The 14,793-nt window shown below is 40.4% G+C and overlaps 1 protein-coding gene and 1 non-coding gene across 13 annotated transcripts in view; one reads left to right on the top strand and one right to left on the bottom strand.

The window, feature by feature from the left end:
• ATG13 (autophagy related 13) overlaps positions 1-14,793 on the top strand; it is a 46,669-nt gene that overhangs the window by 14,800 nt on the left and 17,076 nt on the right. For 11 of the 12 annotated variants that reach the window (XM_060303251.2, XM_030864539.3, XM_030864536.3 and 8 more), the window contains 5 exons: positions 6,401-6,482; positions 7,450-7,530; positions 7,921-8,040; positions 12,393-12,439; positions 13,943-14,083. In XM_060303251.2, the coding sequence (XP_060159234.1) occupies positions 6,414-6,482; positions 7,450-7,530; positions 7,921-8,040; positions 12,393-12,439; positions 13,943-14,083 (458 nt within the window). In that variant the 5' untranslated portion in view covers positions 6,401-6,413. Of the gene's footprint in view, positions 1-6,400; positions 6,483-7,449; positions 7,531-7,920; positions 8,041-12,392; positions 12,440-13,942; positions 14,084-14,793 lie in introns of those variants that run through there. The other variant, XM_060303254.2, reaches the window with a different exon arrangement.
• On the bottom strand, positions 8,989-9,061 carry TRNAG-CCC (transfer RNA glycine (anticodon CCC)). The gene has a single exon. It is a non-coding gene; the product is annotated as a tRNA-Gly (tRNA).

Here is a 14,793-nt window from a genome sequence, read left to right as displayed (position 1 = left end):
AAATTAGGAAGGCCTGAAGGTGGGTGTACATGTCAAGCATATTATTTGATAGGCCCCCAAAGATGAGTCCTTTGTAATTTGATCAGTAGATTCTCCTGTGGATCTCATCAGTTATTTCTTCTCAAAGGTTTTATTTCTCCTTCATTGGTTTCTTCCCACCCCCCACCTATAAATTTGCTCAGATATTCCTATCCTACAGGGAAAATCCTTTTAACAGAAAAGCTTGAGCTCTTTTCCTGTCTAACATCTCAGAAGTAGCTGAATCCATTCCTCACTACCACCCTAAGAAACTCTCCTCTCAAAGGTCATTAACAACATAATGCCAAGTCCAGTGGCCTTTTCCTCTTGAGAATGAAGGAATCCAGAATATGTCATCCCAAAATATGCCTCTTTGACATAATTATTTTGAGCTGAAGGCAGTTAAGAAGCAGCAAATGCAGGAGAACCTTTCACTGCCCTCCCGTTTTCTGCCTAAAGGCAGGATATAAATTCCCCTTTTTTTTTTTTTTAATTTTTTTTTTTTTTTTTTGGCGGTACGCGGGCCTCTCACTGCTGTGGCCTCTCCCGTTGCGGAGCACAGGCTCCGGACATGCAGGCCCAGCAGCCATGGCTCACGGCCCAGCCGCTCCGCGGCACGTGGGATCCTCCCGGACCGGGGCACGAACCCGCGTCCCCTGCATCGGCAGGCGGACTCTCAACCACTGCGCCACCAGGGAAGCCCTATAAATTCCCCTTTTTTACTGGAGACAGATTCTTATCAGACCTGAGAAGACACCAGAGAAATCTGCAAACAAACCTTGCTCCCTTAGTTTCCTCCCACAGCCTGCACCCTTGAATGCCTAAAACTGCTTTCCTTTGTCCTGTCATTTCTCTATGAAGTTATTATTCTTTGTTGAAGACCCCATATGAGCCATAGTTCTAAGCCACTGCTTTGAGTTGTTTTTTGTTGAGGTTTCTCCTCTGTGGTAGGTGCTGCATTAGTCAGTAAACTGTTTTGCTCTTGTTAATCTGTCTTTTTGTTGAAGGAGTCCCAGCTCAAAGTTTAATATGCGTAGAGGTAAAGTTTTGCCTCCTCCACAAGAACTTACACTGTTTGACCATCCCTTCAATCTTGAAACTTTAATTTCCCCTCAGTTTCAATGAAAACTTCTCAGAAATCATTTTATCTCCTATTTCTCTGATTAGTTCTTGCATTTCTTTTTGTGGTTCTTTTATGCAAATGCTTGCCAAGGTCGTTTTTTTTTTTTCTGTTATCTCCCTTGGTGATTTCATCTGTTGCTATAGTTTTAATAATTCCTTCTTTTTTGAGATTTATCTCCAACTTTAATCTCAGTCTTAACCTTTTCCATTAGCTTCAGATTTAGCATTTTCAGACAGATCTTCAGGTGTTTCTAACTCAACCTATTAAATAAACTGAACTGATAGGCAAAAAATAGTGAACCTTGATCCCTAACGTACACCACATATACAAATTAATTTTCGATGGATCACGAATCTAACTGTGAAAGGTAAAGAGTAATGTTTCTAGAAGAAAATGTAGGAGAATATTTTCATGACTTTGAGATCAGCAAAAAAATTTTTAACAGGACACAGAAAAGTGCTAACCATCAAAGAAAATGTTAATAAATTGGACTTACTAAAATAAAGAACCTCTGATCATCAGGAAACTCCATAAGAGGATGATGCTCAGCAATAAAAAGGAATGAACCATCGGGACTTCCCTGGCAGTCCAGTGGTTGAGACTTCACCTTCCAATGCAGGGGATGCAGGTTCGATCCCTGTGGGGAGCTAGAATCCCACATGGCCTTGTGACCAAAACATGGAACAGAAGCAATATTGTAACAAATTCAATAAAGACTTTAAAAAATAGTCCACATCAAAAAAAAATTAAAGAAAAAAGAAATGAACTATTGACATAGAATATAACGTGGGTGAAAAAATATATAACATGGGTGAATCTCAAAATGATTGTGTTTAGTGAAAGAAGCCAAAGAGTACATACTGTATGATTTAATTTATGTAAAACTCTGGAAAATGCAGGTAGGGATCTTTAGTGATAGAAAGCATATCAGAGGTTGTTTAGGTATGGGGGATTATGGGGGCGCGGCTGGAGGGAGGGAGTATGAAGGAACATGAGGAAACTTTGGGGGAGTAATTGTTATGTTCACTATTTTGTGGTGATGATTTTACAGTTATAAACCTGTCAAAACTTATCTTATACTTCTGATATTGTCAATTATACCTCAATAAATCTGTATTTAATGTGGACATAAAAACCACCCAGATGAGAACAGGTGAAGGCCATTTATTCAGAGCTTTCGGGTAGCAGAGGAGTCAGTTCCAGCGCTTGCCTTTGGCAGAGATGCAAAGGTAGGTAGACCACTGGGGAAGCTTTATAATGGAAAAAAGGCAGGGAAGCCTTCAGGAATGTCCTGATTTGGGGCTGTTGGCACAAGGAAGCTGTAGGCAGCCTGACTACAAGTGGGGGTACTCTATATGATTGGTTGGGGTACATATTTGGCTTTCTCTGGTTGGTCCTAAGTTGGAAGCAGGGATAAAAATTAGGGAAGCTGTCAGTTAATCAAGTCCTGGCTGTTTGGGGCCAGTTTTTACAGGGGTTATCATTTGACTTCCTGGACTGGTTGCTAGAGATAGTCTGACTTCCTTGACTGGTAAGTGTAGATAGTAGGTTGGCTTTCTGGGCTGGATTTTTGCAGATTGTGGGTCAGAGCTCTATCTTTATATATATAGTCTGGCCATTGTCCGTTAGTATGTCGTGACTCTCACGATAAGAAACAAATTCCACAAGAAAGGCAAGCCACGAACTGGGAGAAGGTATTTGCAGTACATATCCAACAATGTACTGAATCCACTATATATTTTTTAAAACTCCCACAATTCAGTAAGAAAAAGACAACCTAATTTTTTAAGTGGGCAAAAGGCTTGAACTAGCACTTTATGAAAGAGGATATCCAAATGTCTAATAAACATATGAAAAAGTATCATTGGAGGAAAGGCAGTCATCATTTCATCTCTAATTTAATCATCAGTCATTCAATGCAGATTAAATGAAATACCACCACACTCCTACCAAGATGGCTAAGGAATCAGCAATGCGAAGTGGTAGTATAGATGTGGAACACTGGGAGCTCTAAGGTACTGTTGGTGGTGATGTAAATTGGTACAGATCCTAGAAAACTGTTTGGCAGTATCTATCAAAGCTAAACACAGGCATACCTTGGATATATTGTGGGTCGGTTCCAGATCACTGTGATAAAGTGAATCACATGAATTTTTTTGTTTCCCTGTGCATATAGAAGTGTGTTTAAACTAAACTATAGACTATTAAGAGTGCAATAGCATTATGTCTTAAACAAAAATGTACATACCTTAATTTAAAAATACTTTATTACTAAAAAATGCTAGCCATCATCTGAGCCTTCAGTGAGTTGTAATCTTTTTGCTGGTGGAGGGTTTGAAATATTTTGAGAATTACCAAAATATGACACTGTGACACGAAGTGAGCAAATGCCATGGGAAAAATGGCGCTGATAGACTTGCTCAACACAGGGTTGACCCAAACCTTCAATTTTTTTATTTAATAAATTTATTTATTTTATTTATTTATTTTTGGCTGCATTGGGTCTTTGTTGCTGTGCGCGGGCTTTCTCTAGTTGCGGCGAGCGGGGGTTATTCTCTTCTTTGCAGTGCGTGGGCTTCTCATTGCGGTGGCTTCTCTTGTTGCGGAGCATGGGCTCTAGGTGCATGGACTTCAGTAGTTGTAGCACGTGGGCTCAGTAGTTACGGCTCGCAGGCTCTAGAGGGTAGGCTCAGTAGTTGTGGCGCATGGGCTTAGTTGCTCCACAGCACGTGGGATCATCCTGGACCAGGGCTGGAATCCGTGTCCCTTGCATTGGCAGGCGGATTCTTAACCACTGCGCCACCAGGGAAGCCCCTTCAATTTGTTTTTTAAGAAGAGGAGGTGGCAATATCTGTGAAGCAAGGTGCAATAAAACAAGGTATGCCTGCATATGCATACTCTGTGACCCAACAACAACACTCCTGGCTCTACATCTGATAGCAGTGAGTATTTATATTCACGAAAACTCTCATGTAAGAATATAATAACCGACTTCCCTGGTGGCGCAGTGGTTAAGAATCCACTTGCCAATGCAGGGGAAACGGGTTTGAGCCCTGGCCCGGGAAGATCCCACACGCCGTTGGGCAACTAAGCCCGTGCACAGCAACTACTGAGCCTGCGCTCTATAGCCCATGAGCCACAACTACTGAAGCCTGCGTGCCCTAGAGCCCGTACTCCGCAACGAGAAGCCAATGCAATGAGAAGCACACGCACCACAAGGAAGAGTAGCCCCCGCTCGCCGCAACTAGAGAAAGCCCGTGCGCAGCATCGTAGACCCAATGCAGCCAAAAAAAAAAAAAAAAAAAAGAATATAACAGCTAAAAGCAGGAAACAACCCAAATATTTATCAACAGTTTAATTTATAAATTGTGGCATATTCATAAAATGGAGTGCTACATAACAATGAAAAAGAATAAACTGCTACATGCAGCATTATAAATGAATCTTACAGACATAATGTTGAATAAAGGAAGGTACACAACAGAAGAGTTAATACTATTTGATTCCATTTATAAGAAATTCAAAACAAACAAAACTAGGGGCTTCCCTGGTGGCGCAGTGGTTGAGAATCTGTCTGCTAATGCAGGAGACGTGGGTTCGAGCCCTGGTCTGGGAGGATCCCACCTGCCGTGGAGCGTCTAGTCCCGTGAGCCACAAGTACTGAGCCTGCGCGTCTGGAGCCTGTGCTCCGCAAAGACAGAGGCCGCCACAGTGAGAGGCCCGTGCACCACAATGAAGAGTGGCCCCCGCTTGCCACAACTAGAGAAAGCCCTTGCACAGAAACGAAGACCCAACACAGCAAAAATAAATAAATTAATAAACTCCTACCCCCCAACATTTTCTTAAAAAAGCAAATAAACAAACAAACAAACAAAACTAATCTATGGTGATAGAGGTCAGAATCATGGTTGCTTTTTGGTGGTTTTATTGACCAAGGGAACACAAAGCCACCTTCTGGATTATTGGAAATGTACTATAACTTGATCTGGGTTGTCATTATATGAGTGTTTACATACAAAATGTTTATTGAAATGCACCTAAGATTTGTGCATTTCACTACATGTAAGTTATACCTCAATAGAGAACAATGTTTTTTTTTAACTTGTATTATTTCCTGTTTCAACTCTATCCTTTTGTTTATACCTTTCCTTAAAACTAGCTGTCCCTCTGGCTTTCTTGTTTTTCTGAAAGCCCATTAAACTTTTTGCACTCAGTCCTTAAATCCTGTTAGCTCTTCCTTTAAAATACTTCCCATCCATACTATTTCCAAATCATGTCTGTATCTGTATTAGAGTTTTAGCCTTGACCACAAGCCTGAATTATTGCCAAGGACCTAATTGGTTTCCCTGCTTTCCATACTCAAAACTATTCTACAATATGCCAGCAAAGCTACCATCTAAAGCACCATTTGGATTGTGTTGCTTCCTCTCCTCAAAAGCCTTGAGGGTGCTCCCATTTCTGGCATATTAGATGCAGGTCAGTCTCTAGCACTGTATTTAAGTCTCTCATGATCTGGCCCCAGCCAGCCATACACAACCGCTGGAAAATTGGCATACTTAATAGTTGCAAACCCAGTTTGCTCTCTGTGGCTTATACGCCTTTGTTCATGCTCTTCTCTCTGTAAATGCTTTCTTCCTCATACCAGCCCCTTCTCAAAACATTTTAACCTGGGGGTTTATGATGTACTTCGTGAAACTCATGAACTCCCTGAATATACCCAAAGTTTCTATATTTGTGCATTTTTTTGGAGAAAGGGCTTGTCATGTCATTGGATTCTCAGAAGGGGTCCAAAACCCACCCCCACCCCTACCCCACTCCCGCCCAAAGTTAAATTGATTTACTGGCCCTTTGAAGGAATGTTAACTCACTTTATGTTTTAATAAACTTTTTGTCTCATTAGCACTTAGTCTTCAATATGCTGGGTAATAAAACTTTTTTAATAGGTAAGTAATATAACTTTTTTAATATATAAGTTATATTTAAAAGCTCAAAGTTTCAGATTCAGGTAAAATGGCTTGTCTCATCTATTTTTAAGGTCTATAGATTTAGCTCTTTGTGTGGAATTTATTTTGCTCAAAAGATAGTATGTATTTTTCACTTTGGTGTCTTTTAGTCAGGGGGGAAATTTTTTTTTACCTCCTACGTGACTATTCATACAGCTAGTAGACAATACCATCTCTGTATGCTTTGTTGTAGCAATCCCTTTTAAAAGATATTAGTCACATTTTTCAACACTTTTTTTTTTTCTTCCTGTTTTAGATTCCTATAGGCAATGGAAACTGATCTCAATTCCCAGGACAGAAAGGACCTGGACAAGTTCATTAAGTTTTTTGCCCTCAAGGTACTATATCCATTCTCTTGAGCCTAGAACTGTTAGAAATAACTTCCGTGCTTCTCCCTTTTTGGAAATATAGCATAACAGCTTGCAGCTTGCCCATTTTAAGGGATACTTCTGTCTGTTGTAAACCAAACTGTGAAATTTGGGGGCGGTACTGGGGGTGTAACTAAAAAGTAGCTTCCAATTTTCCTCAGCTACTTGTTCAAAAAAAATTTTTTTTTGCAAGCCTGTTTGCAGAAATGTCAAACTTATTATGCCAGGTTATTGGCACAGTATGTTCCCTTGGGGTGGGAACAAAGACTGCGGACTGGAATGGACAGCAGTTTGGGCATCTTTCCGTAAGCATCAACTACCTCTGAAATGTCTCACTTTCACTTATTGTTCCCTTCTGGGTAAATGAAGAATTAAAACTGAATTTTGAATGCTTTAGAAGGCATATTTTCCTAAATCTAAAAATCATTTCCACCACTCTCACTCCTTCCTCTCAACCAATGCTATGTAAGAATAATCCATGCAGTAGATTCTGGTTGTAAAATTAGTTGGAAGACTTTTGCCATATGGGCCAAGTCATATGAATAATTGTGGAATCCTTGGTTTAAATCAACTATGATTACATAAGTTTATGGCAGTGAATATTTAAACCTATGGTTGGACTTGTTTTTCTATGAAAGTCAGAGCCATCATGTGCAACTTTCTTTCTGCCATGTGAGAATATTATAGATTACAAGCCTCAAATTGTAATTTCTCTAATTGGTTGACACTGTGCCCTCAGGAATATTTACAGTGTTATTTTTGTGCCGTGTTTTTTTCCTACGTGTTCTTGAAGGTTTTAAATCCTACCCTTTCCTGAAGTATAGTTATGATCATTGGCATCTTTTAAATCCTGCATTGGGAGGGTTTTAACCCTGATTAGGAGCCAGATCAATTTGTTTTAACTTTTCATCTTTGATTTTTTGTTTGCTTTTTTTAGACTGTCCAAGTGATTGTCCAGGCTCGACTGGGCGAGAAGATTTGTACTCGTTCATCTTCTTCCCCAACGGGTTCAGACTGGGTAAAATTCCAATTGTTTGTTAAGGGATATACTATGGTGTTTGTCACAAGGAATCACAGTGTAGTAATAAATAATTCTATTTCTAGTATTACTAAATCATAACATTAAAATACCTTATTCCATTTGATCCATTCACTTGGAAAGTATGTTCTTCATCAGTGTTAGTCTGATGTATTTGTTTTTTGGCTTTCTGCTGTGATAGGTGAAAAGCTTTTTCAACCTGAGTTTTGGGACTTTGATGCAAGATATCTTATGGGGAAGGGAGAAGTAAATGAATGTCCTTAATCAGTCAAGAGCAATGCCTGCTTTACTCAGCATCCAATCTTACTACTTTATGTTTCCATAATGTTCCTTGTGAGTGTTTAACACAAAGTTCCTTTTGTTTTCTAGTTCAATTTAGCAATCAAAGACATCCCAGAGGTTACGCATGAAGCAAAGAAGGCGCTGGCAGGGCAGCTGCCTGCCGTCGGGAGGTCTATGTGTGTGGAGATCTCACTCAAGACTTCTGAGGTAAGGTTATGGCCAGAAGGATGTCTTTTTTTTTTTTTTAACTTTTTATTTTATATTGGAGTATAGCTGATTAACAGTGTTGTGATAGTTTCAGGTGCACAGCAAAGGGACTCAGCCATACATATACATGTATCCATTCTCCCACAGACTCCCCTCCTATCCAGGCTGCCACATAACATTGAGCAGAGTTCCCTGTGCTATACAGTAGGTCCTTGTTGGTTGTCCATTTTAAATATAGCAGTGTGTACATGTCGATCCCAAACTCCCTAACTATCCCTTCCCCCCATCCTTCCACCCCCGGTAACCATAAGTTCATTCTCTAAGTCTGTGAGTCTGTTTCTGTTTTGTAAATAAATTCATTTGTATATTTCTTTTTAGATTCTGCATATAAAGGATATCACAGGATATTTCTCTTTCTCTTTCTGACTTACTTCACTCAGTATGACAGTCTCTAGGTCCATCCATGTTGCTGCAAATGGCATTATTTCATTCTTTTTAATTGCTGGGTAATATTCCATTGTATATATGTACCACATCTTCTTTATCCACTCCTCTGTCATTGGACATTTAGGTTGCTTCCATGTCTTGGCTACTGTAAACAGTGCTGCAAAGAACATTCGGGTGCATGTATCCTTTCGGACCATGTTTTTCTCTGGATATATGCCCAGGAGTGGGATTGCAGGGTCATATGGTAGCTCTATTTTTAGTTTTTTAAGGAAAATCCATACTGTTCTCCATAGTGGCTGTACCAATTTACATTCCCACCAACAGTGTAGGAGGGTTCCCTTCCCTCCACCAGGACGGTGTCTTAACTAGGCACTCAAAGCTCTTCACACTCTGGTTCCAACTCAGCCTTTTTTTTAAAAAAAAAAACTTATTTATTTGGTTGTGTTGGGTCTTAGTTGTGGCATGCGGGATCATTTTTTAGTCGTGGCATGTGGGATCTAGTTCCCTGACCAGGGATCGAACCTGGGCCCACTGCATTGGGAGTGCAGAGTCTTAGCCACTGGACCATCAGGAAAGTCCCCCAACTCAGCCTTATTCCTGCTCCTTCCCTCTCTGATCACCTCATTATTCTCTGAGGAGGTTGTGGTTTTTGTACTTATTTTTCCAACAACTTGGAATAGACTCTTCACCCTCATCTTCATATATATCATCTATATGTGATATGTTTCTACTTATCCTTCAAGACTTATATGCCCTAGAGCAGGGGTCCCCAGCCCCTGGGCCGCACAGCAGGAGGTGAGCAGTGGGCGAGCAAGTGAAGCTTCATCTGCCGCTCCCCATCACTGTCATTAACGTGTGAACCATTGCTCGTATACACTGCCTTGAACTGTCCCCCCCATCACACGCATTACCTCCTGAACCATCATCATCCACACCACCCTCCCCCCATGGAAAAATTGTCTTCCATGAAACCGGTCCCTGGTGTCAAAAAGGTTGGGGACCGCTGCTCTAGAGGATCTCCCTTTCTAAACCCTCTTTAGATTTCCTGTGTGTTTTCTTTACATTTGTTTCCAGAGTATAAATTGCTGTATTGTGGGGGTTTTTTAATGTGTTTTGATTCACCTTATTCCATGCTAGGACTGAGGCAGATATTCTTGCTTTCATGTTTATTAATTGATATCCACTACAGGATTGTGAGGGTGCATGGTATAATAAAAGGCAAATGAGTTTGGAGCTATACAGACCCAAATTGAGATCCTAGCTGAGCAACTTTGGCCAAATTACTTAACCCCACCTCCCCTAACACCACCAAAGTAACACGACCCTTCACAGTCTTGCAGAGCTATAATATTTCCTCATTTCATTCTTACTTGTAAATTACCTAACATAACACATATGGTGGGTGATCATTACATGTTCCTGTTCATACTATCCTTTTTTTTTTTTTTTTTTTTGGCTGTGTCGGGTCTTAGTTGCAGCACTTGGGATCTTCGTCGTGGCATGTGGGATCTTTTGTTGCAATGCGCAGGCTTCTTTCTAGTTGAGGGACATGGGCCTCGTTATTCTGCAGCTTGTGGGATCTTACTTCCCTAACCAGAGATCGAACCCGCGTCCGCTGCATTAGAAGGCAGATTCTTAACCAAAAGTCCCTGCATTTTTATTCTTGAGGTCAGCAGCTTTGCCACATCTTATTTATCTGTGTAGTTCTTCAGTTCTTTTTGAGGGACTTCCCTGGTGGCGCAGCGGTTAAGAATCCACCTGCCAATGCAGGGGACATGGGTTCGAGCCCTGGTCCAGGAAGATCCCACATGCCACGGAGCAACTGGGCCCGTGCGCCACAACTACTGAGCCTGCACTCTAGAGCCCGTGAGCCACAACTACTGAAGCCCGTGCACCCTAGAGCCCGTGTGCTGCAACCACTGAGCCCACGCGCTGCAACTACCGGGCCCGCATGCTGCAACTACTGAAGCCTGCGTGACTAGAGCCTGTGCTCTGCAACAAGAGAAGCCACCGCAATGAGAAGCCTGCGCGCTGCAACGAAGGGTAGTCCCTGCCCGCCACAACTCGAGAAAGTCCGCGCACAGCAACGAAGACCCAACGCAGCCAAAAATAAATAAATTAAAAAAAAATTCTTTTTGAAATGAGGCAGGATATAAATAAATAATCATCTCTCTGCGTGGCACAGTGCCTGGGATGGCACACAGTAGGCTCTCAATTTTGTTGAACGAATGATGTCAGTACTTGTTCCATGGCAACCTTAAGCACCAAATAAAACAAAACTTCGTATTTTTCTTTATTGAATTACCAATTTATACTGTGGATTATTTTTCTTAGCGATCCATAGGGAGTCCAAAAGGAATCCCTGGAAGAACTCTTTCCTCTCTCAGGCATCTATGTAATCCTATTCTAAACTTTTGTGATTATCCTAGAGAAACCACACCAATTTATCTTGGATACTTCCTACTGTCCAGTCATCCCTTGATTTTTTTTGGGGGGGGCGTGGATTCAAAATTCATCATGTCATTTAGAGATGACACTGTGATGAAAAGGATATATATTAAGAATACATATTTAAATTTGATCTAGAACAAGTAAAAAATCTCTACTCCGCAAACTAACCCGAGTTTATTCCCAAACCTAAAAGAATGGCCCTCTTACAGCTGATTCGTAAAAAGATTACTTGTGTTCAAAAGTATGTGACTATCCATCTCACTAAATGACACACAGGAGTGTTACAGGGTTAAGGGATTCTGGCTTTGGTCTTTTCTTTTTCTTTCCCACCCACTAGACTAAGTCTGTTCAGAGTAACACATAGAGAGACTGAACAGTTTGGCTAAAGACATCAAATAGCTAAAAAGACTTTTAAGTAAGGAGCTTGTTAGGGTATTTAACTGTGAGTGTCACCTAAAAATATCCTCTATAGAATTGGAGGGAAAGGCTCTCTCCATGATTTGAAGTGTTGGCCTTTCTGAAGAGCAATTTGGACATACATAGCAAAAGTCTTAGAAGCATGAATATTCTTTGATCCAACAATTCTAATTCTGGAAATTTACCTTAAGAAACTAATTCAGGATGCATACAGAATTTTAGTCTCAAGTCTGTTTATCACAGTGTTGTTTGTAGTAGTGAAAATTTAGAAACAAGCTGTATGTCCAAGTATGGGGGTACTGATTGGATAAAATAATTGTCATATGTTGGAATACTACACAGCCATTAAAAATAATGTCGAATTTTAAAATTTATTTATTTAATTTTTGGCTGTGTTGGGTCTTCATTGCTGTGTGTGGGCTTGCTCTAGTTGTGGTAAGCGGGTGCTATTCTTCGTTGCGGCGTGTGGGCTTCTCACTGTGGTGGCTTCTCTTGTTGCGGAGCCTGGGCTCTAGGTGCCTGGGCTTCAGTAGTTGTGGCTCGCAGACTCTAGAGCGCAGGCACAGTAGTTGTGGCTCACGGGCTTAGTTGCTCCGCGGCATGTGGGAGCTTCCCGGACCAGGGCTTGAATCTGTGTCCCCTGCATTGGCAGCTGGATTCTTAACCACTGTGCCACTGGGAAGTCAACTAGAATTTTTAATTATAAGGAAAATTCCATGTTGTATTTATTGATAAAAAGTGATAGGGGCTTAGACCGTGTGCAGCAACAAAAACCCAATGCAGCCAAAAAATAAATAAATAAATATTTTTAAAAAAGTGATAAAAATAGTATATATAGTATGATCTCACTTTTATTTAGAAAAATCACTGATTAAAAAAAAAGAAAGAAAAATCACTGATTGGATTATAAGTTGATGTCTCTTCTTTTTGCTTATTTATACTTTCTAATATTTTTATAGTGACTGTATAGTGCTTTATAATAAGGAAAAAGAAGATTAAAAAAACCCTGAAATATCTTTGAATTGTTCCATCTACAGGGAGATTCCATGGAGCTAGAAATCTGGTGTCTGGAAATGAATGAAAAGTAAGTGGTCTGTCTTAGGGTCCTTCGTTGTGGTAGCTGAGGATAAAGTGCACGACATCATGTGAAAAGCAGGGCTTTGTACCAGTCATGGAGAGGGTTCTGACCACTTAACAGAGCCAATAGGTCTTTGCTACAGTTTGCTTCATGCTTGGCTTCCAGCCCAGGCACAGAGATGACCTTCAGAGGGAGTGTCAGTCCAGAGAGACTCAGACACCACTGGGAGAGGAGCAGAGAGAAAGCTGAAAAAGGATTTGTTGTTTTCCCAGAGTACAGATAGTTCTCTGATTAAATCCCTTGAGCTCTTGTAACATGACTACTCTGTTTTGTCTGTTTTCTATGTGGCAGACATCCAATAAGATTTCCCCTCACTACTCCTTTAGACATGCTGTGTTGGTCACGGATTGGAAATGCATGTTATTTTCCCCCTCCATTTTCTTCTTTCAGGGCAGATTAGCTTACTTCCTGCCCAAAGCTTTAGTTTTCAAAAAGAATATATAGGAAAATTGAGGAAATAGCAACACATCAGAAGAAAAATCTTATTAATAAGTATGAGTGGTATGGGCATTATTTTTCTTTCTTAAATAGAAAGCAACTGCCAGGTTATAGTCCAAAATTTTAGTACCAAACACTTCTCCAGAGTTCCTGTTAGATGTATAGAGGTAAACTGCTCGTAAGATAGTACATTGAAATTGTTTGCACCTTTAGTAATACAATTGCAATATTGAATTACTGTTTTTAAGGGTGTTGCTTTATTTCTTAGAAAGATAACTGCTTCAAAGCTAGAAAAATATATTGGATACCTTTTGGTGCCCACCTGCCTTTGTCTAGTGCATGAGAAAGTGAAACTTTGGCTAGCTTCAACAATCTGTTGATAAACTGACAAAGAATTCTAACTACAACGTTAGTTCAGAATACGTTTTTGTTTTGTTTTGTTTTGTTTTTTGCGGTATGTGGGCCTCTCACTGTTGTGGCCTCTCCTGTTGCGGAGCACAGGCTCCAGACACGCAGGCTCAACGGCCATGGCTCACGGGCCCAGCCGCTCCACGGCATGTGGGATCTTCCCGGACCGGGGCACGAACCTGTGTCCCCTGCATCGGCAGGCGGACTCTCAACCACTGCGCCACCAGGGAAGCCCCAGAACATGTTTTAATAATAAATTTAATCTTATACAGTTCCAGCACTTAATTTGTGACTATCTCTGTTGACTGTAATACTCTGTGAAAGGTTATTTAGACTGCAAATCAGATTATATTCTATCAGAATTTATGAATAATGCTAACAGATTTTTTTTAGATTTTTTAAATTGAAGTATAGTTGATATTCAATGTTGTATTAGTTTCTAGTGTACAGCAAAGTGATTCAATTTTATATATATATTCTAATGCTAACAAATTAATTTCAGTAGCTAGATGGAACATAACTAACATCTCTATTCATTGCATTTCTGTTCTTTGTTTTTCATTAGTGGAGTAGGAGAATGCTGATAGTGTCTTTGCTCCTCAGGTGTGATAAAGAAATCAAAGTTTCCTATGCCGTGTACAACAGACTGTCGTTGCTACTGAAGTCTCTCCTTGCTATAACTAGGGTGACACCAGCTTACAGACTGTCCAGGAAACAAGGGCATGAATATGTCATATTGTATAGGTAAGCAGTCACCTTCATGATTCACTCATCGGCCTCATCGTTTTGCACATTGTCTGACCAGCATTCACGTATTCCATGATTAGTTTTTAGACAGACGTTTGGATAGTTGATGCTGTAGCTTTACTATGATTGTCTATCTATTCTCCCTTCTGAACCTCAGCTTTTTGCAAAGCAACCAAGTTCGTTATTCTTTTGTTTGTACACAGTCATGACTCCTGTAGAATGGATTTTGAAGTCCTACTGATATATATCTCATTTCTGGAAAAGGAAGTTAAGACTTTGAAAAACAGGCTATCCTGGGAAGACTCCACAATGTTCTATATTCCAGAGTTAGATTAAAACTTTTTGTGTAACAAACTGCTAATTCAGTGTGTTTTTAATTAGTTGTCTGTGGATATAAAGAACTGGTTAACAGTTCTTTAAGTATTTTCCTTGTAGTATTTCACATCAACATATATTTGAGTGCTTTTTTGAGGCAAGCATTGTGGTAGGCCCAAGGAAGAACTATACAGAGGCCCAGCCGTACTGGTGTTTCTAATCTAATGGGGGAAATGGTTTGGTACATGCATAGTCACAGTAAAAAGCAGGATTTGCATAGCAGTGTCAGGAAAAAAAAGTGCTGTGAAAACACAGGAAGAAAGAGTTTGTTCTGGGTGGGAGAATCAAGACAGGCTTCATGGAGGAAGTAGCATTCCAGCTAGACCTTGAGG

Source organism: Globicephala melas, chromosome 8 (genome assembly GCF_963455315.2).
Source record: "Globicephala melas chromosome 8, mGloMel1.2, whole genome shotgun sequence".
NCBI lineage: Eukaryota > Metazoa > Chordata > Mammalia > Artiodactyla > Delphinidae > Globicephala > Globicephala melas.
The sequence above is the reverse complement of the archived record's forward strand: the minus strand, read 5'-3'. Positions and strand labels throughout refer to the sequence as shown.